The sequence below is a fragment of the Aspergillus puulaauensis genome, chromosome 4 (genome assembly GCF_016861865.1).
Source record: "Aspergillus puulaauensis MK2 DNA, chromosome 4, nearly complete sequence".
In the NCBI taxonomy this organism is placed as follows: domain Eukaryota; kingdom Fungi; phylum Ascomycota; class Eurotiomycetes; order Eurotiales; family Aspergillaceae; genus Aspergillus; species Aspergillus puulaauensis.
In genome coordinates, this window is record NC_054860.1 from 4,367,466 (window position 1) to 4,388,637 (window position 21,172).

The window sequence follows — 21,172 nt, forward strand, 5'->3', positions numbered from 1 at the left end:
AGCTGCTGATGGCGCCTATCAGCAGGGAACAGGCGGTTTTACACCCACGTGGCTGGTAGATCAAACAATCTTTGGCCATTTTCGCGTGGATTCCACCAATTTAGGGCCGTCAATTGGGTCTATCAGGGGTCAGAAGTGCCGTGGCTTAGGGGATGCAGGTGGGTAGAGCAGCCGTCAAAGGACTGACGCTATACGCATCAATTTACGCGTCATACCCCCTGGCATTGTTCAGGGTACAATGTAGAATACAAGCGAAAGGGCGGTACAATCCCTGTTTGACTCTTCCTCTGAATAGTTACACTGCTATAGTTACGTTGTACCGTCATAACCAACATAGAAACAAGAGCTGACTGTACTAATCCTCCGTGTACTATAAGAAGCGGATCACCATTCTGCCATCCGCTACCCTCCCTTCACGCATGAGCGCAATCATATCATTGAGGTCTTCCAGCCTGAATTGGCGCTGGTTAACAGTTGGCAGAATGTCCTTTCTGAGCGAAAATTGGAGGCACCGCTGAGCGGCCGCCTGGCCAGGGATTCTTGCTCCCACAATCCTGTATCAAAATCATTAGTATTGGTTGCGGTTGGCCCGAGGTCATGGGCCAGGAAGACGAGAGGGGCTTACTTGTTACAGATTGCGGAGAGCTGACCCGCGTGTATAGACAGGGGCTCTTTGGGAAGACCAACAACTACAAGTTGTCCGAGGGGTTGGAGCAAAGAGAGGGCTGCTTGGTACGCTGCGGTAGAGCCGGCTATGACAATAGCGACCTCAGCACCGCGGCCGTTATTAAGGGCCTTCAGTTTGGCCATCAGTTGTGGTCCTGGGTGATCTTTCATGTTAATAATTCCATCAACGGTACCTTTGATGGAATTCAGCTGCTCGTCCTGGATATCAAGTGCGAAGACCTTCGCCCCCAGCGCTGTTGCATACTGCACTGCCAGTTGACCAAGACCACCAAGCCCTAGGACCGCAACTGATTGCCCAGGCTCAATTTTAGCACGTTCCAGGGCGTCCCAGACCGTCACACCGGCACAAAAGATGGGTGATAGCTGCCGAACATCAAAGCCAGATTCATCATCGGCAACCACAACAGCACTTGCCGCATCAACCACACCATACTCAGCAAAGTAACCTGCGTCACTGATCCCCTTGACCTTCCTGCTGGTACAAAAGTCAGGTCCGTACATCTTGCAGTCGTAGCACTCTAAGCACATGTTAGAGTACGGAGGTGCTCCAATGAGCTGCCCTACTTTCAGTCCATATTGTTCTGTTCCGGGGCCTAGCTCTTCCACCACTGAGACCGCCTCATGTCCGAGGATCACGGGGAATATCCCAGGACCAAACATCCCGTCAATAACGCTTAGTTCGGTACTGCAGAGAGAGGCTGCAGCGAGCTTGACGAGCACCTCTCGGGGTCCGGGGGTCGGCACATCGACCTCTTCCACAGTTACTGGACCCCCGACCTAATTTGAAAAGTGTTAGAACATAATAATGGCCTCTGAAATGCATGCTATTTGACATACCGCCCTACAAACGGCCGCCTTCATAGTATTGGGTGCCATGGTGAAGTAGTAGTAGCTGTGCAGCAGACAACCGGGTTTCTAGATTGGCCTTGCGAGACGTACAGGAATAGAGGAAGAAATATCAGCCAGTGAAACAAAAGCAGTAACGGCTTGCAGACAGACGGACTATTAATCCCAGTTTCAAGCAGATGTTTATGCGCCCCGGAAAACTGGAAGGGGGCTGAGAAATGCTTTTAAACTACGGAGTGTATCTAGCGCTTGACCGTCAATGTATCCTCGGAATTAAGGCGGAATTTCAGGTGCAATTGACATTCATATTATTTAATGGAGGAGTTCCTATGATAGACTTCAACAATATTCGACTATCTTTCACACGTTTCTTTTCAGCTCAATCATCCCAACTGCAATCGTGGGCGACGACAAGAATATCATGGCGTCGACCTGCGGGGCCAACCGGCCTGCAAGATCGACACCCTATCGTACCCGAAATATATGGCAAGGATTTGTTCAACGATATGGGTTTCGTTCTGCCGGCGAGCTCGGACGAGGGGAGGGATGATCGTTTGTGGATATTCATCTGTGGAGGTTCATGTACGGACAGCTCGGTGAAGCGGTCATCATCAACAATGAGGTCTGTAGCCCATTTACTCGATTGAGAAAATGGTTAGAAAGCCGAGGACACTGGAATAAGGAAAGAGATATTAAATAGAGAATATCTATCTAAGTAAGTGTACTATAAGAATAAATGTTTTAAATTACTAAAAAATCTAGTGTAAATAGCTTGAAAAAACTATAAAAATTAAAACTAAAAAAGGAAATATATCATCTATTAACTCTAAGTATATAGATTATTACAGTTTCTATAGTAATAATATAGAATTCTAAATATACAGTACATTCCTTAGCAGACCCACCTGCACCAAAACTTTTGGTGCCCGCCTCCGTATTCTGAGATTCTCAACGTAGATTCTGGCTTCCTAATCAAACTAGCTTGAAGCTAGATATATCTTAGTAACCCTCCGCTTGTACGCGATGAGGCATGCTTTTGCACAGATTTGGCAGGGTCCTCTCATTTATTGCGTTCCCGGCCACTATAGCTGCCCGAGTAAGTTGCCGTGGAGTATCCTCAGTATCTGGAGCCCTCTCTACCTCAGGTTTTTGATAGAGTTTAAATCAGTGGCCTCCACGCCCATTTGTTGAAGATCTTGTACAATATAAGCTTGGTGTACATAAGCTCTATCATGCATGATGATTATAGATATCTCCAGGAGTTATAATATCATGCAGCTCCGTTCTGGTCGCTCAGCGCTTAACCACTACCTCTTCGACATCAACCAGTGCCCTAATAGACAGTGTAGCCAAGTCACACTGTCAGGCTGAAACAGGTTAATGAAATTGAATTGAATTGAATTGCTGCAGTGGGACTCGGTGAGCTTCCCTTCTAGACTAACCATACACCAGCCATGGTGGCCGTGCTGTTGCTTGCGCTGCTCGGCTGTTTGCCCAGTGCTACTTCCAGCCATTTCTCTACCAAATTCAAGGTCAAATTAGGACAGTTTACTGCGGTCCTGGGAGCCCTCTGTCGTCGCAGGCGGCACAGCCCCTATTCTGTTGGTGTGGAGGGAGGACAGTGTGCGTTGTAAGGGTTGACAATATCTACTTTCTCAGGGTGGCACTACTACCTGTCGTGATCTTTAGACTCAGACTGCAGGGCTTGCCGTTGAGCCTGACTAAGGTTTGGCGACAGATGACAGTGGTCGTGTGTCGCGATGCTATCAGGGAGATTATGTACGTTATGCACGAGGTATGTAGTTGCTCTAACATGACAGAAAGTTTGGATATTTTGGACGTTGTTCTGCTGAGGCTTCAGTTGGCTTGGATGTTGTGTCCAGCACTAGTATGATCGGAAATCAATTACCATTCATTTTCTTTTTCCGGCCACTTTCCTCCACCTATAGTCGTCTCATGAATTACTGATTCAGTTTTGATCCAGCCCGTTGCTAATAGAGCTATGACTATAACTTGCGTAACTGCAGACTACATGCTTGTTCATTACGACAGAGCTACCCTTCCATTATACATGGTATTTGTGGCACGAGCAGCCACATCAACAAACTGTAGTCGCAGTGGTAGGCCACACACTGGGAGGAATTCAGATAATTACCCTATTATTAAGAGAAAACCCTTCCCTCAAGACTCCTGGGGAATTAGTAATAGCCAGTCTCCATGCTATTAGTTAGTCGGCCTGCTTCGCTCAGCAGGAGGGGCCGAAAAGTATGTATCTCCTTTTGCAATATCCGCCTCCCACATTTTCTCCGCACAGGGTCATTCATCACTGCATCCTCACCGAGCAGACTTGGCCCCGTTCTGCTAGACCTAGCAGGACGCCCAGGTTTGGCTCGATTCATATATCAGTTCCTTCTAATAAATGCACCCACGCAGCCTAGTGTACAATGAGATGCCAACAAAATCCAGAACCTCCGCAGGTGTCAGAACTATTTAGATCTCTGAATGCGTGGTGAATGGGCCTTGGTTACCAACGTGGTTCGAATAGTCGCCTATTCCGAGTTCCGACTGCATTCCGCCAGCAATTCCAGTGTATTCCGTGCACTGCACTTATGCAAGCCACCACACAGGGAATACGTCACTCAGGGGCTGTGGTCAGCTGCCTCAGTGCACGTAAGCAGGACTTCCTTTTTGTTCTTTTTTCTTTTTTTTTTGCGGGGAAAGCTTCGAGGATTTGGGATTTGGGGATGGATGTTTCTACTCTTCTCTGGATGTGGACAAATATGCCAAAAACAACGCGCGCGCACGGGTCGGCAACACAGAGAGGGTCCATGACGGATAGACAACGGGAGAAAAAACGGGTGCAGAATCGCATTTCACAGCAATGTTTCCGCGAGAAGCAGGGAAGCTATATCAAACACTTGGAGCGGTTTGTTGCCAGTATTAAGAACACCGAGGGATTTGGCTCCTGTAAGGCCGTGGAGAGGCTTCAGCTAATCCATGAAAACCGTGATTTAAGGGCATCCGTCTTACACATAAAAAAAAAGCTGCTGAGTCTTAGTGCTCAAATGACTTCTCTGGCGAGTATGTACCAAACGGGCTCTACTTCCTCTCCGGCTGGATCTCGCGCTAAAGCACAGACAAATTGGCTTCATCCTTAGACGATGATACATTGGACCGTACACCTAGATGCGGTTTATCAACCGAGTCAACCAGTGATGCTATCTCCTCTGCAGATAAACCTGACCAACAGGAGACCATGGAACTGCGCAGGGAGTCAACACGTTTACTCTCTTCAGGGGCTGACGAGAGACGCTCAGGGCTCTCCGCAGGTATGACTACTGCTACAGTCCGAGATTTGGATCATGCGTTGAAATTGTCAGATGGCCAGCCACAAGAAACAGGGCGTCTGTGTGACCCTCCAATGGGCCTATCTTCCTCCCAGGTTTTCGAAGCCGAGAAGACCATCTCGCCCACTGATACTTCGCCGCGGGAAGATGTCGATCTTGTAGATCGGCATAACATTGTGGACACTGATCTTTCTACATTCTTTAGTGGAACAATGGTCCTCTTCAGTCTGTACACCGGAGTCCCGATGCCCAAGCCAACCAAAGCATCGACCAAGTGCCCGTTGGTGTTAATAGAAGCGAAGATACAAGGGGCAATGCATGAATTTAACATACAGTCGTTTCACCAGACCCTGGGAATTCGACCATTCGTCAGTGATTTGAACAACAGCCAAATTCAACAGCTGGATAACGAAATTCTCACCAAAATTGTGCAGCTGGCAATGCAGGCAATGCTCCATAGAACACGGATTGGAGGCTACTCTCATGTACTGGTCAGTTATAAAGAATCTCGAACCAGTAAACTGCGTGTCTAAACTGCATTATAGTGCCCAACCCGGATTGTCGAGGCAATTCTTGTCTGGCGCACGCACCCGACAAGCCATAATCGCAACCAGATCGAAGGCCCCTTCCGACCCACGACTCTGCAACACCGCTTCCCCGAACATCATCCGGCAATCGACCTGCTCTATTGGGATGAACTGCGCGACCAGCTCATCCTCTGCGAGGAACGACTGGAGATCAGAGCTGTCGTATACCGGTGGCTTCTGTCATCTGTAATCGAGTTTCCCGACTACAGTGCTGCTGTTTCGGCTCTTAAACTGTTTGTATTTCTGGCTAACCCGGCTTCATTGCCTTTGGAGACAGTCGCAGACCCAGAAATGATTTCAATTCCGTTGGTTGACATCACCGAGAGGGAAATTGGAGAATATATTCAGGGTCTCATGGCGTCCTATCGTTTAAATTGTTTTAACGAGCGCAGATTACCAGCCTCAATGGCCGGCGAATACCCCTTCTTGGATCTATCAAACAGTGAGACCCCTGGATCTGGTGATTGTTTCATAGCGCATAGTCTGATATGGCCCAGTTATCACGCACTACCCAATTATAAGTATAACCCAGCTCCCACTGCTCTCGGAGAATCTAGTACCATAGTCGTGGAGCCTGTTAAGAGCAGGTGGGACTCAGCTCCGTTCTCCAATGAATGTATGATAAATGTTTGAAAAGAAAACATGGATGCCGCCGTGATAGGTTGCTCAGTTACATAATTGTCCTTAGAGGTTCGCTTGGACCATTCAAATTCGTGCCTTGCGCTTTTCGGCCAACTTGATGGGGAGCTGGCTGCGCATGAGCTTCCCAGTAGGATTCTTTGGGAGCGCACCGATGGAGTGCAAGCCACCACGAAGCCGCTTGTAGGGTGCTACTTGTCCATCAACCCATGTCCGAATCTCATCCAGCACCCTGTCACGCTCGTTCGGGGCGACGGATGGAGAAAGAACCACATAACCAATAGGTCGCTCCGTCTGTCGAGTATCGTCAAAGTAACCACAGACCGCTGCTCCAAGGACCAGATCGTGAGACCCGAGAATTCCCTCCAGCTCTGATGGTGCTACTTGATTCCTGTATAACAGGCACATGTTAGAAAAGGCCGCGCGCAGAGCAGTAGGCAAGGCAAGAGTATCAACGCACCCTTTCACTTTTATCATCTCCTTTTTCCGTTCAGAAAACCACAGGAAGCCATCGGAGTCGATAGATAGCACATCACCGGTCCGCAGCCAGCCATCGTGGAAGGATTCCTCGGTATCCTTTTTGTTGTTTTTATAACCCCTGCAGTTAGAGTCAGTACCTCAGTCACTGTCAGAGAGGCCGTTGTCGGGAGTTCGTACATGAATACAGTTGGACTTCGAAGTAGAAGTTCTCCGGATTGGCCTGGCTGGACATCCTGCAGATTTTCATCCACGATTCGGATCTGGCTAGCAGTGCCATTGTTGTCAGGCGAAGATATCTTGTCACCGGAATTAGAATACTCACACAGATGGAAATAGCCTGCCCACACTTCCTTTCTTTTCGACCGACTTATGCGCTGGAAGCGTGGAAACACCAGCCTCACTCATTCTGGGGGCAGCCATTAGTATGATCACTGGCAGATCTAGACAGGCATCCTGACTCACCCGTAGCCCTGGATGATATTAACGCCGCGGAGTAACTTTTGCAGTTTTGCAACAACTTCAGGTTTCAGAGTGGCACCGGCAGATAATAGGGTGTCAACACTGGTCAGATCCACATCCTGGGTGAGAGGATGTTGGACGAAGTCGGCCATAATGGTGGGGACCATTTTAAGGACCGTGGCCTTAACCTTAGCACAGGCCTTGATGTACAGCTCAATATTGAATTGCCTCATAATACCGATGTATGAGCCGACGTACGGGGGAACTACAAGAGCACCCAGGACACCCATCATGTGAGGAACTGTTCCGAAGCAAGAAAAGTATATTAGCTACCATACCTAACTCTATTCTGTCACACCCCCGGGGGGGGGGTTCCGCAAGAATTAAGGCTTGGCAGGGGGGGGGGGGTGAGTTGAACCCAACCCCCCCCTCTAAAATCTTTAATTCTTAATATTTCTGATTAAAAGATATATTACCAGATAGCTAGAGTTCTGAATTTTAATAATATTTTAAAAGATTTTAGGATTCCCTATTTAGGAAGGTAGAATGCGCAGGTAAAGAATTAGGTAAATTTTTTGTTAAGGTAGGCCTTAGCACGCTAATAGCGGGTAGTCTAGACCTAATTAAGGTATACTAATGCCTCAGGCATGAACCCTGAATATCAGGCATGAATATTAAGCCTGCAGGCCCTGATCAAAATATATATTATTATTAAAACTAACCCTTGTTTATTTATACTAGTAATTTCTATAGAAAAGGTAACAACCCTAAGTCAACTATAAGATATAATATATATATTTATTTATCTAATCTAATTCTGATAAATATATATCTTTATTAAAACTAACCCCTGTTTATTTATACTAGTAATTTCTATAGAGAGTATAACAACCCTACGTTAAATTAAAATATATATCTTTATATATAAAAATTAATTTATAATATTAAAGAAAAAACAAAATTCATTTAATTTAAATATCAAAACTATATATTTTATAAAACTGCTTAGAAAACTGATAGAAAAACCAGGCTGCTTGAGTAATCTCAGTATCTAGTTCCCATTTCTCTTTTAGGAAGCTAGATAGCTGCAAATCAGCAGGTTTTTCTACCTGGGCCCAGGGATTTATACTAGAATTCTTCAGAATTAGGTTTGTAAACCTACTAACTAGCCAGAATAAAATAATTAAATCTTTATTCTTGCAGTCTGTTCCCTTTTTAATTTCTAGAGGACCCCTGCAGACCCTGGTAGGTAGAAAACACCTAAAACAGCAGGTATCAACCCTAGGTTCTCCTAGATCCTTCCTAAAATGTTGAATTCTTTTTTTCCAAGTAGAAAATTCATTACATGACTCTAGATCATATTGAAAAACAAACTCTGCAGTATCACCAAAGATTCCACCTAGATAAATAATTAATATAAAATATATAATAAAATTAAAATAAGAGTTTACTTACCAATCCATTTTAAAAAACATATTAAACATACTGAATCAGTAAAGAATTCAGTAGCCCTAGCTAGAAATTTAATTTCTACAGTAGCTTCCTGGTACGACTGCTTGACCGCCTGCTGAACTAGGTCCTATTAAGCTTTCTGCCTCAGGCACAGATCACATAGCTTCCAGCTCAGGTCACATGACCTAGGGATCTCGCCAAAATTCAATACAATTAGCCGCCGACGGCAGATTTGCTCATTCAGGTATTTCCTAAATTCTAGGCGGTCAGTTAAATCACTAGGTCTAGTAGCTCGTTCAGATAACTTAATTAAGCAGAATGACCACCCTGACCGCCTAGGATCCCGCCCGGTTCTGCCGGATTCTTGCATAAAATCAGTTAAACCATATACACTTTCTAGATGAATCACTGCATCCACCTCTTTAAAATCAAACCCTGCACCAATTGCAGAGGTGGCTAGAAGAACCCGGGCTTTACCGCTTTGAAAGCGGTCTAGTTCTGCCACCTTTTCTGGCTCTGGTAGATCTGCATGGAATTAAGCTACTACAGACCCTAGATACAAATGATCCCCCAGGGTTCTGAACAGGGTAGCAATCATAGATTTTGACATGCAGAAAATAATAACCCTAGCCCTAGAGCTAGTTAACTGACCCTGGTTCTCCTGCTCAAACCTAGTAATGAATTACAATAGGAATCCTGCATATTCATTGATTTTTAGGTCATGTGGGAGTTCATTCACATAGTAGCTCATATTCTGCATCATCACACCGCCCTGGATAGCTGGGATCCTACTAAAATAATCTAATTTCATAATTTTTAATAGATCATTATAAGCATGGATTGCCAGGGTAGCTGAGCTAAAAACAACTAGAATTAGTAATTCTAGTAATTTATTTACTCGATTCATGCTAGTTCGGTAATAACGGGTCAACGGGATCATATGACATTCATCATAAATAATTCGCTCAATCTGATTCTCTGCCTGAAGCCTAGCTACTAGATCCAGGAACTTAGGGCTAGAAACATACTCAATTTAAACCAGGAGAATCCTAGTATTAGGGTTGTCACATGATTCATCCCATAGAACTGGTTGAAGGCCTAAGACAGTTGCTTTATTAAATAGATCTATTTTGAAAGCAATCAGAGGTGAAATAATAATAGTCATCTGACTAGTAGCTAGACTAGCCCCAATTAGGAATAGCATGGTCTTTCCACCAGCAATTAGTAATATTATAAAACAGTAAGGTTATTTTAGTAATATTAAATAGAATACCTCCCGCTGGTGACTACTGCGAAAGCTAGCTGAGCTATCCTGCATGAAATCCTGAAGCACGTGATCTAGAATACTAGAATCTAGTCTAGGAATAGAACTAGGAATCAGGCGGTCAACCCGGAGCTACTAAGCCTGATCTAATATAGTGCTAGAATCATTAAATTCAGTAACTAAATAAAATTCTGAGCCCCTGAGCCCTAGAAATTCATGGAATTCACCAATAGAAATATTCCTAGCTGGGGGAACCACCCCTGACCGCCTTGGATACTGAATCTGGACTAGTGGCCTAGCTAGAGGCATCTGAAGCTGGGCAGGCACTCCAGTATTCAAAGATTCTACCAGGGTCTCTGAGCTAGATCTAGGGTAGAACAGGGTTCCTAGAGACAGCTGCTCTGGAGCTAGACCTAAATAGGAATACCATTTCTAACTAAACTCTATTAAAGCTGCCTGCTCATCTGGAACTACCCCTTTAAAGCTTGCTAGCTCTCGCCCATAGTTCTGCTGACCCCTAGCCCTAGAATAATGCATTTGCCTGGCACCTAAAGCTTCTAGATCATAGTCATCCTCTTCATTACTAAAATAAGTAAGTGGGTCCACCTTCAGGCCATGTCGAATAAATGCCTGAGTAATATGGCGCCAGGGGGATACTGAGATCTTCTGACCTAGAACTCCATTACTAAGATTTTTTAAAGTAGTAGATAAAGTTCTAGATGAGATAATCTAACCAGATTCTATATTAAAAAATAATAGAAAGTCATTAGCTGGTAAATCCCCTTTTAGCTGACCAATCAAGAATTCTTCAAATGGGCGAATAGTTGCTAGGTAAACTAGAATTAAATAAGAAATTAATTCTGGTAATAATCTAATCAAATTACTAGATTGACCAGAACGGGCATAGTTCTTTGAGTAAGCTAGCCGGATCAAGAATTTTTGACTACCTAGATCAAGATATATATTTCTCTCAGTACTAGTTGAATTCCGCCAGATAACCTAATTAATTTCAGTTCCACGTGCTGGGGCACCACTAGTCATGTGACCTAGGGCTAATAGTTCCTTTAGAAAAGTACTAGAATTCTTTAAATACTGCCTGGCACGTGACTTATTTAATTCTAGAGCTGGCTGGCCCTCAGGGGTTAAAATTAAATTAAACCAGGTTTCTAGATTTTCTGGTTCTAGAACTAGGTTTATTAGGTGCTGAGAAGCCTCCTGCCCCTTAGGGTTAGCTATAATTAAGAAATTATTAGTTGAATCACTAAATAATTCATAATTTGCAGCTACCCCCAAGGAGAACCCTAGGTCTTGAAAACTCTGGAAATTCTGGAACCCTAGAAATAATATATTTCCTAGCTGGTGAGCCAGGGCCTGAATTAACTGGATCAGAAAAGCGGTCAGGTTTGACTTTGACACATGGATCTGGCGATACTTTAAAGTATCTGGTCCAACCAGACTAACCTCACCTAGAGAGGTATCATTTCGAACTAGAAATAATACAATATTTCTCAGGGCTAGCACGTGACCTAGAGATGTTTCAGAAGAGGCAGTAAACCAAGTAGTCATCCAATCCTGAATAAATAGAGCTATTTCAGCAGAGGATAAACCATTATATATTTCTGTATAGAACCATTCCAGGAATAGAAACTAGTAGGATTTAATAATTACTGAATAACTCTGACTAATCACACCAATATATTTAAAGCAATCACGTGAATAATCACGTGAATAGCAGGCCAGGAAGGCATGGAGAGGGGTTTCCATAGGATTAATACATTTAACCTGAACTAGTTGAATAGCTAGATCTAGAAGAACTCTAGATGCCTGCTGAACTAGCTTAGGATTAAATATATTAGAACTAGGGCTGTCTTGAATATCCTCTATAGAACCATCAGAATCCTCGTCAGAATCCTCTAGATCTATATTCCATGTAGGTGGCCTAGGGTTCTGGCTAGAATCTAGCTAGCCCTCTAGTAGAATACTGGTTAATTCTTCTAGAAGATCCCCAGGCACGTGATCAGGGTTATATAAATTTAAAATAGATCTAGGATATTCAAAACTAGCCATAGCCCTAGAGTAATTAATTAAAAAAATAATAAAAGCTCTAAAAATCAGAGTATATTTCTTTAATAACTCAGGATTCTGCAGGGGCCTTAGGGGTCGAATAGTAGGCTGACTAATACTAAAAGTATTTAAAAATATTAAACCAGGCCTTGAAGTTTCTAGAATCCTTCCCTGGCCAGAATTCAGCAGACGGTAAATACTAGTATTTAGAAATTCTGCCTGATATTCATTAAATTAAAATAACAGTTCTAGATCTGCAGAATCCCTGCCATTTAAAAATGCAGGATACCTAGATTCACCATGAAATGAATGAGCATCCCATGTAGAACCACTAGATTGAATGGTTCGATTATTGCGGATTAAATTTATTAAAGATTTATGGTTTTTCTTCAGCTGAGCAGCCAGGTCACGTGGTTCAGGGTTAAATTCAATCCTAGATGTAGTAGATGCAGGCTCAGGGTTCCCAGGAAGAACTGACAAGGATTCTGGACGGGGTCGTTTTTTAGTAGGCAGGGTACTAGAACTAGGGTTCCTAGTAATATTCCTAGCTGAGTAATCAACTAAAAATATATAAGAACTCTGTTCTAGTGTCTGAATTAAACAGATTAACCAATTAGAATCTTGAGTTAAATAACCATAAATTCCATGAACCTGAAGCACGTGATCACGAATCTTCCGCTGACTAAGTCAAATATGACTGCAGATAGAATATTGAAATCCATTCCTAGATGATAGGAGACCTTTTAGGGGTTGAACTGGGTGCCTTGCCTGAATTTCCTGATGACTAATCTCCAGGGGTAAAAGACCTAGATGTTCTAGATTTAGAGGTTCACCCTGGTGTTCCTGAGTTACATGATCAAGAATCCTGGTTAGATACAGGGCGGTTTGATGAATTTGACATGCAACAAATCTATAGGATTCATGAAATACTAGATATGGCGGTAGAGTTAAATCCATATTAAATTTAGATCTAGAATAACTCTAGAATACTAAAAGTAATATATTCAAAGTAATAGAACCAGCAGGTAGGCAGGCAGGCAGGTAGATAGGTAGCTGAGAGATATATATATATTCCTCCTCTTTTAAATACAGTTGGGGTAATACAGGAAAATTTAAAAAGGGGTAATTTAAAAGAATAGCTTTAAAACTAATAATTTTAAATAGTAATTTTTGCAGGGAACTACTAAACCAATAGAATTTTTAATCAGGGCGAATTCTAGAAAACCAGGCTGCACAGACTAGCTAGTAGATAGATTCCGCCCAGTATTACTGATCTAAATATTTTAAATTTCAAAATAAATTCAGAAGACTTAAATTTAAAAATAAAATAAATAGGAATACTGCTTGGAGTATCTAGGTTGCTTGGAAAGCCAGCAAAAAACAAAAACAAAAAAAAATAAGAAAAATACAGGCTAGTACGGAATACAGATAGGAGAACCTCCTCTTCAGATATTTAATATACCAATTAAATACTGCTGCTAGATCTAGGCCCCACCTAGAACTAGATTATGACCCTGATACCTAGACTTCCTATTAGAACCTACTTCCTAATAGATCCTAGATAGGCCAGAATATCTGCTAGGGAGCCCTAACCCACAGGCAGGTAAGAATCAGAGTCAGATTCCTTTAGGGTTCAGCTGAGGGCGGGTGCTGATTGGCTGGCCCAGAGTCAGATTCCTTTATTTTCAGGAGTCAGGTACACTGGGCTGTAGTTCCTAGGAGGTACTTAAATTATAATAGCTGGTAGATTAGCTATTTTATTTCAACTTATATTTATTTCAGAGCCCTCCAGCAATTTAATAGGGTATGGTGTAGGTTTAAACTTGGTTAGGGTAAGGAAACCAGTTTTGATGGGGGATTATCACCACCCGCGACTGATGGTAGAAATGATATATCAATACTAATACTATGTAGTCAGCAGGAATTCAGGGGCTGTTTTCCTGCTTAAGAAGGTTAGGGAATCTAGTTTCAGTCTATTTTTATTCTATATCCTGAGTGTGTAGTAGACATGCACAACCCGCCCTGAAATCCTATACCCGATCCGCCCCGAACCCACCTGGGTCCGGGTCCGGGTTAGTTTTCTTATACCCGCTGTGGGTTGGGTTGAATATACCTAAACCCGCGGCGGGGTTAGGTTATTTAATAGGTTGGGGATCTAGGAATAACCCGAACCCATAACCCAACCCACCCTACTTATAACTAATATAATTACTTCTAATAATAGTTAGATTATAGATCTACCGACTACTCCTGCATAGACATGCATACGGGTTGGGTTGGGGCGGGTCAAGGCCTCGCGGACCCCAACCCGCATGGGTCAAGATCTTGCTAAACCCGCCCCGCAAATACCCGCAGAACCCGCACTAAACCTAATACAGTAATTTTATTACCTAAATAGGATAGGGCTAATTATAATAACCCTATTTTATTACTATACTAGGTTTAGTGCGGGTTCTGCAGGTTTAACCCTAAGCCGCGGGTTCTAGATAGTTGACCCGAACCCAAACCCATGCGGGTTCGGGGCGGATCGGGTTCAGGATTTTGGGGCGGGTTGTGCATGTCTACTCCTGCAGGAGAGAGATATATACTAAAATATATAAGAAGTCAATCTTAAAATATATATTATATAATATATATTATCTAGTATCTACCGATTATTATTTAGTTGATAATAATGGCCGGGGGACTGTCTCTATTAACGTAAAGCCCGTGAAGTAGGTACTATAGAAGATTAGGGAGTTACTGCTACTGGTAATTTAACTCTAACCTATCCTTCTGGTACGTGTGATAGTACCTGTTCTTTACCAGTACCATTAATACCTTTAATATTATTAAAGAAATCTCTATCCTAAGAAAGTTCATTATCTTCCAAGCCAGCTTTATCCTCTGAATTACTTATTCTATCATTATAATCGAATTCAAAAACCTCCTTACTTATTGGATGTAATGGAATATTATGCCTCTCAGGATCCTTAATACTATCTTGTAGGAATATATACTCTTGCTTGAGTTTAAACCGGTCACTGCATATCTGTATAATACTTGCCTTAATAGTCTCAGGTGCTAGCTGACTTTGATGATAGTAACAGATATCCCGAGCAGTATTAAAGAGATTCTCAACACCAACACCTGATACCGGAATTACAAGGAAATCACGAGTAATACGAGCAAGGATCGGGAAGTATAACTAGTATATTAACCATTAAGTAAGAATATCAGAGCAGGCTGATGGATGTTCAAGATCTGTATAATTTAACTATAGTTAGAATTATTATATCAAGGATCCAGTATTAGAGAAGGTGTGAATACTTACTTTCAGTAAGATAAGTTCGTAACTCTAAATATCTCCCTGATGGAGCTGTCTCTTCTGGAGATAGATAGCAGTATTTTAAATTATATAAAGCTTTCTCAAGCAGATCTGTAGGCTCCTCTAATACTGATGTCTGAACCAGTAACAGAAATTATGTTGTATAGTAGGTATAGACCTTAGTAAGTTTCTCTTTATATTATTAAGTATAGTTCCGCCCTCTATTATTACTCCAGGATGTACCTCTAAAGCCCTCGAGTTTGCTGCATGGATTTAGGATAGTTGTAATTGTATATATATCCCTATGAAACTTATAGGTATCCTGATAGTATTTCTTCAGCTTATCTTGTGCTGCTTCAAGGCCCTTATAAAGAATCTTCTTCCAATAAAACTGCTTATTTAATAGTCTTATAAGATAGTCTTTAATATGGTTGAAAAGTGAATCATATATATCATAGACACGATGAATTGTTGTCCCGGTATATTCAGAGAGACTGACGGTATAGATAACAAACTCACGGAGAAGCTCTTGAAGATATATGACTTAATGTTATTCTGCCGGTGTTATTACAAGACTCAAGAGATTGTACTTTGTATTTGCTGTAATATAGTGATTAATAGTAATCTGAAGCTGATAGGCACGCTTGAGCATCTTATATGTCGAGTTCTAACAGGTGCGGTAATCAAGAAATAGTACTAATGGGTATCTGATATAATCAACCGATTTTTGTTATTCGATCTTAAAGGCTTGTCGGCACTGCGGGCTTGCATTGATAAAGCAGCTAATCTTGCAGATCTAGGATAGATATTATATATTAGTAGTATTCTAACTATGGTTAGAAATAATGGAAGTATCATACCTTCTTAAGTGTACCAATAATCCTTTTCTGTTTTACTCAGCTCTTGCTTTTATCCCAGGAGAACTGAACATTATTATTCTTAGGTATAATTCTTAGTTTATCTAAGAATGCTTTCACAGAGAGTTGAATGACATGTATAAGATAAGGGATATAATAGGTAGATTAAAGAACAGTAGTAAAATTAGGATCAACTGTAGTACTGAGAAGTAAAGAGTGCTTATTATTCAGCTCATCCTTTAGGATTTGTGTTAGTTCAGTAAATATGGTAGTATTGTTAGATATATTATTAGTTATGATACCCAGTATGTAAGAGCTAAGCTGAAACTTATAGATTATTAAAGTAATAACCCTAGCTAGTTCTTTACCTGAGTAATCTCCTTGTAAAGGAGGAAACCCAAGTAAGATCTTCTGATAGTTCTAGTCTGAATTAATAAAATAGCCTGTAATTACTATAAAAGGCTTCTGGTGTGGGCTCATCCAGCAGTCAAGTATAATTAACATTCGGGAGTCAGGAGGGAAATAGTCGAGAATATGTTCCGATGTTATAAAAGATAGTTCTAAAAGACGTGATTGAATCTGATTACAGCTAGGAATATACAGGTTGATCGAAGGGCTGCATATTATATAAAGGATCCAGCGGAAGAATATATTATCTATAGTTGTAAACAGTAGTTAATAGAAGATAATAAATCAGGTAATCTTATTAATAAGATTCTGATATAAATATTAGCCAAGTATCTTACTATTCTTCTTTATTATGAGTAGAACATCTAACCATGGTTAGAATTCTATGACTTACCTTTCCCTGTTCAAGAAGGCTAGCAATTGCACGATGTGTTGATTAAGAAGTATTATTAGGTTTTGGTTTATGTCTTCCGTAATTTGAACTGTCTGGATGGGTGTTCATAGACTTGGTTCCTGTGCGCCTGTAGGAGGGATGATTTATAACAGTCTTGTAGTGATGGTAGTAAACCTTAGGCTTCCTACTTAGAATCTTAGTAATTTCAATAAATAGATCCTATTCTCATGATCTTTAATCCTCTGCTCCCTAGTGAATTTGCTCCTTGACATGATGTATAATATATTCTCTGATAGAGGTTTTTCGCTATTATAAAGTAAATTATTCTCTTGCCTGGGATAGTTCTCTCTGGTCTGGAAAAAGCTGTGGTATAGGATATTTATAATACCTCAGGCCTTGGATAGATTCTGTATTTATAGTTAAAGGAAGATGGTTTAGTTCTTTATGAAAGGATATTGCTGTTGGATTAGAATTTGAAAGCAGTATTGAACATGATGGTGTTAATTATATTGGAGGTAAACTGTAGTCATAAGAGAAATCAGAAAATAAATCTGATCCTAAATATTGCGATTAAGACATGATAAATATATAGTACTGTAAAAGTAAGTATACTACAAAGTATTAAGAATATAAAAGAGAGCTATAATATAGAAAGAAATAAAATCCTAATAATACTAAGATTATTATATTAATAAGAGAGTTTAGAAAAAGAAATTATACTAAGTTATTCTAGCTTATAGAGTCCTGTCTCTCTTTACTTATTTTAAGATATAATTATTCTTCTTCTCTAACTAATCTTTATTCCTACTAATTTCCTTCTGCTTGGTTGATATTATACCTCTTGGGTTCTTAAATAGTTTTGGATATGTTATGGTAAGAAAATCAGGATATATATCTGCTCTTTTACTATATCTCTATAATTAAGATATAATAAAAGCCTCCAGATCTTTATTCTAATTATCTGGATATGCCTGCTATTTATATTTATTTAAAATTTCTGCCTTTTCTTTTAGAAGGATAACCGCGGTCTTGTATTGATCCTGAAGAAGAAATAAGGATCAGTGGTATTAGAACTAAAAGTTAGAATAACATACGTACCAGGGATTGGATACCTGTTGTTATAGAACTAGATAACCTAGGATTATGAGTTTTAAGTAATGCCTGTTTTAGTAGATGATAGTGTACTATTGCCCTAAATAGGTCTTCTTCTGAAATAATATATTAATGATTCAGAGGAGTATTCAGTCCTGGAAGTAGGTATAACTGTTGGTTATACTTGAAATTAGCATGGCAAATATTAAGCCCCTAACTTAAATAGCGGGATAAAGAGTCCCCCTAGGATCATCTAGATCAGTATATTTTCTAATTAAAGTTAGATTATATAGAAAATCTATATCATGAACTACTTTAGCTAAATCATTTAGTGGCTCTATTGAGCCTCTTAATTGTGAAGGGAATGATACTACCACCAGAACTAAGACCTGATACTAATGTGATAGCTTGAACTGCTGACAGTATTTATTTATTTCAACACCTCTAGATATAAAGGTTTCTGATGGAAGAGATACCAGAAGCTTGAAACCAGATCAGCCTAATCTAATAAGAAAAGATTTTATGGATACTGAGTTACTTACTAGATTTTTATAATAAGGGTTATACTATTATGGATCAGACTTTACTTGATCCTATAATTTAGTAATAAAAACCTCTGCCTGTTTATAGTAGGCTAACTATAGTAAGGTAGAATATTTATTATAGGTCTTCTATAATAAGTATATAAAGTAGTTTACCTAGGAAAATTCCTTCAGCTCCTTACTTATATGTTCCGGATAAACCTAGTCTGGTTATACCTAACGAGTAATATAGTTTAGGATACTTATAATCTTTAATAAAATATTCCTTTTACTTATATATTATGAATGCCTAAACAAAATGTTTAAGTACTAAATTAATAGTTAAGCTATAACAGTAATATACTATATAGAGATAATAGACAGCTTTATATTATAAAGCCTTTACTATATATCTTGGTACTCAATATCTGAAAGACTTAAAAGAAAGCCTAGATATTAGGAGAGTATAATACTTTCTCTAGTAATAGACATATCTAAAGAACCTAGTATAGGATAATCCTTTAAGGAAGTTATAAAGGCCCTAGGAAAGTTGGAGTTATTTTCTCTACAGTTATTATTATAAAACATTAGGAAAAACAGGACTTGTAATTGACTATTCCAGTCTTCTGGCTTGAGTTTTAGTATCTTAACCCAGTCATTAAATACAATATTATTAATATGATGTTAGAAAATAGTATAGCTGAAGTCGAGAAATTTCTTAATCTCGCGAATCTATATCTAACCATGGTTAGTTAACCAGTTAAATAAATGTTATAGTAAAGGGGAGGAACTTATATAGTCTAATTTAGAATTTATAATCTGTTTAAGAAGAGACTAGGTAAAGAATTTCTTGCCATAGTCTGTTTCACATAAATCTAATATAATATATTAGAAGGTATTATACCGGATTACCGCTAATATACATACCGTGCTTGCCTTCTGAATATCCAGAGCATTATAGAGCCACTTATTAAATACCCTGGGTTTTAGTAATTCCTTCTGCTAATTAGGGGAGAGTCTAGTAAAATAATACAGTAACTAATATGCTGTAGCACCCTCTATCTTAAGAGATAACTAGATTCCACCTTATACCATAGTTATACTATAAAGTAAGTAATCTAACTATAGTTAGATTACTCTATATATAGTACTGTTTAAGATATAGTTAATTAAGGAATAAGGTTATATATAGAGGAATAATAAGAAAAATAGAGAATCAGAATCAGAAATACTGATAAATAGTAATTATAGATTATTAATATCTAACCTAGTGTCATAGATTACATAAGTAGAACTAACCAATAAAGGCTGTGATTTACAATAGTCTTAAGATTACTAAACTGATAACAACTACAGTAAAAGGACTAAGGATATATATAAAAATATATATCTGTATTTAAGCTAGCTTCACTTTATATAGTATAAGAACCTACTACTTAATACTAGTCCATAGTACTTTAACTACTAATCCTAAGTATATCTACTCTCTACTATATATATAGATAAATAATTTTAACTTAAATCTTATATTATTTTAACTATTTCTTATATAGTATTGTATTCGTATCTTTCACTAAATCATAGAGTAGGCTGTTAGATAATAGAGTTATAGAGTCAGTATCTAATACTATTACCTTACTCAAGACATTCTAACCATGGTTAGAATATTCAATTAATTAGGTATCTCCTGATCTGCTTAGTCTATCCTACAGGCGGCATGGAGTCCTTGAAGGACTGCCCGCTGTGGAGCAGTTAGGGTTTTACTGTGATTGGCTCAAGGCACCTATGGCAGGGGTAGCACTCCATGCTTTTCATGTGTAGCACTCCATGCACTTTTGTAGGGCGATTGAGGTTAAACTAAGCCAGCCGGTTCAGTATTAGTTAAAGTATAACTTGGCGAAATTTCAAGCTGGTTGATTTACTACAAAGGGTGTGGTACTGGCTTGAAGTTGGTTAGGGTAACAGATTCAGGTTTGATGGGGGATCATCACCACCCGCGACCGACCGTACAAATAACATGTCCGAACCAACCATATATAGTCAGCAAGAATTCAGGGGCTATTTTCATGCTTAAGAAAGGTAGGGGATCCAGTTTCAGGCTATTTTTAATTCATATCCCAAGTTTATCCCGGCGACTCGAGTCCGAAACCACCATATAATATATATATATATCTTACAGATTCAGTCCTGCACCATGGAACATCAATTTTTTCAAAGGATCCCTAGTTTACAGATTATCATATGTCGTTGCTGCAAATATGGTGTGCACCCCAAGGAGGTAGCCGCGCATCTGCGGGTTAAGCATTCCATCAAGCCCCAGGAGTGTACGCAGGTGGCCGAGGCAATCCAGCAGTGGGATAATGTGATGCAGGAACCCCACGCTGTCCAGATCCCCCGGATGCTGCAGAATCCATTACCCGGGATTGAACTGTACATGAACGGCATGCAGTGCCAGCAGGACCCTGAACATTGCCAGTACATCACCACCCATATCAAAAGTATGCGGAAACACTGGCAGCAGGTCCATGGATGGACCCAGCATCGCCATAGCGGGTTTGTCAGTCGCCAGGAGCGGGAACAGGGCATGGCTAGTTTCCAGCAGTCATTCCGCATGGTAGCATGGCAGCAGGTATTCCCATCGCGGAAGAACTCCCATTTAGTGCATATTCGATCCTGCGACCCCGAGCCCGTGGAACCACCCACCCCCAGCTTAGGGTTAGGGTTAGGGTTAGGGTTAGGGTTAGGGTTAGGGTTAGGGTTAGGGTTAG

At 40.4% G+C, this 21,172-nt stretch overlaps 4 protein-coding genes across 4 annotated transcripts; 2 read left to right on the plus strand and 2 right to left on the minus strand.

Annotated features, from left to right (window-relative positions):
• Positions 1 to 370: 370 nt before the first annotated feature.
• Positions 371 to 1,563, minus strand: APUU_41730A (uncharacterized protein; the record flags this gene model as incomplete). The annotated part of the gene is made up of 3 exons (XM_041704946.1): positions 371 to 554; positions 626 to 1,464; positions 1,525 to 1,563. The coding sequence occupies 3 exons, from the start codon at positions 1,561 to 1,563 to the stop codon at positions 371 to 373; spliced, it is 1,062 nt and encodes a 353-aa protein (XP_041557480.1).
• A 3,301-nt stretch (positions 1,564 to 4,864) lies between these two features.
• APUU_41731S (uncharacterized protein) lies at positions 4,865 to 6,032 on the plus strand (the record flags this gene model as incomplete). Its single annotated transcript, XM_041704947.1, has 3 exons — positions 4,865 to 5,371; positions 5,426 to 5,909; positions 5,965 to 6,032. 3 exons carry the CDS (start codon positions 4,865 to 4,867, stop codon positions 6,030 to 6,032), a joined length of 1,059 nt encoding a protein of 352 aa, XP_041557481.1.
• A 140-nt stretch (positions 6,033 to 6,172) lies between these two features.
• Positions 6,173 to 7,338, minus strand: APUU_41732A (uncharacterized protein; the record flags this gene model as incomplete). The annotated part of the gene is made up of 5 exons (XM_041704948.1): positions 6,173 to 6,497; positions 6,567 to 6,704; positions 6,764 to 6,882; positions 6,932 to 6,992; positions 7,049 to 7,338. The coding sequence occupies 5 exons, from the start codon at positions 7,336 to 7,338 to the stop codon at positions 6,173 to 6,175; spliced, it is 933 nt and encodes a 310-aa protein (XP_041557482.1).
• A 13,260-nt stretch (positions 7,339 to 20,598) lies between these two features.
• Positions 20,599 to 21,119, plus strand: APUU_41733S (uncharacterized protein; the record flags this gene model as incomplete). Its single annotated transcript, XM_041704949.1, has 1 exon — positions 20,599 to 21,119. A coding segment is annotated over one exon (521 nt), but the record flags the coding sequence as incomplete, so codon positions are not given.
• Between the last annotated feature and the right edge of the window lie 53 nt (positions 21,120 to 21,172).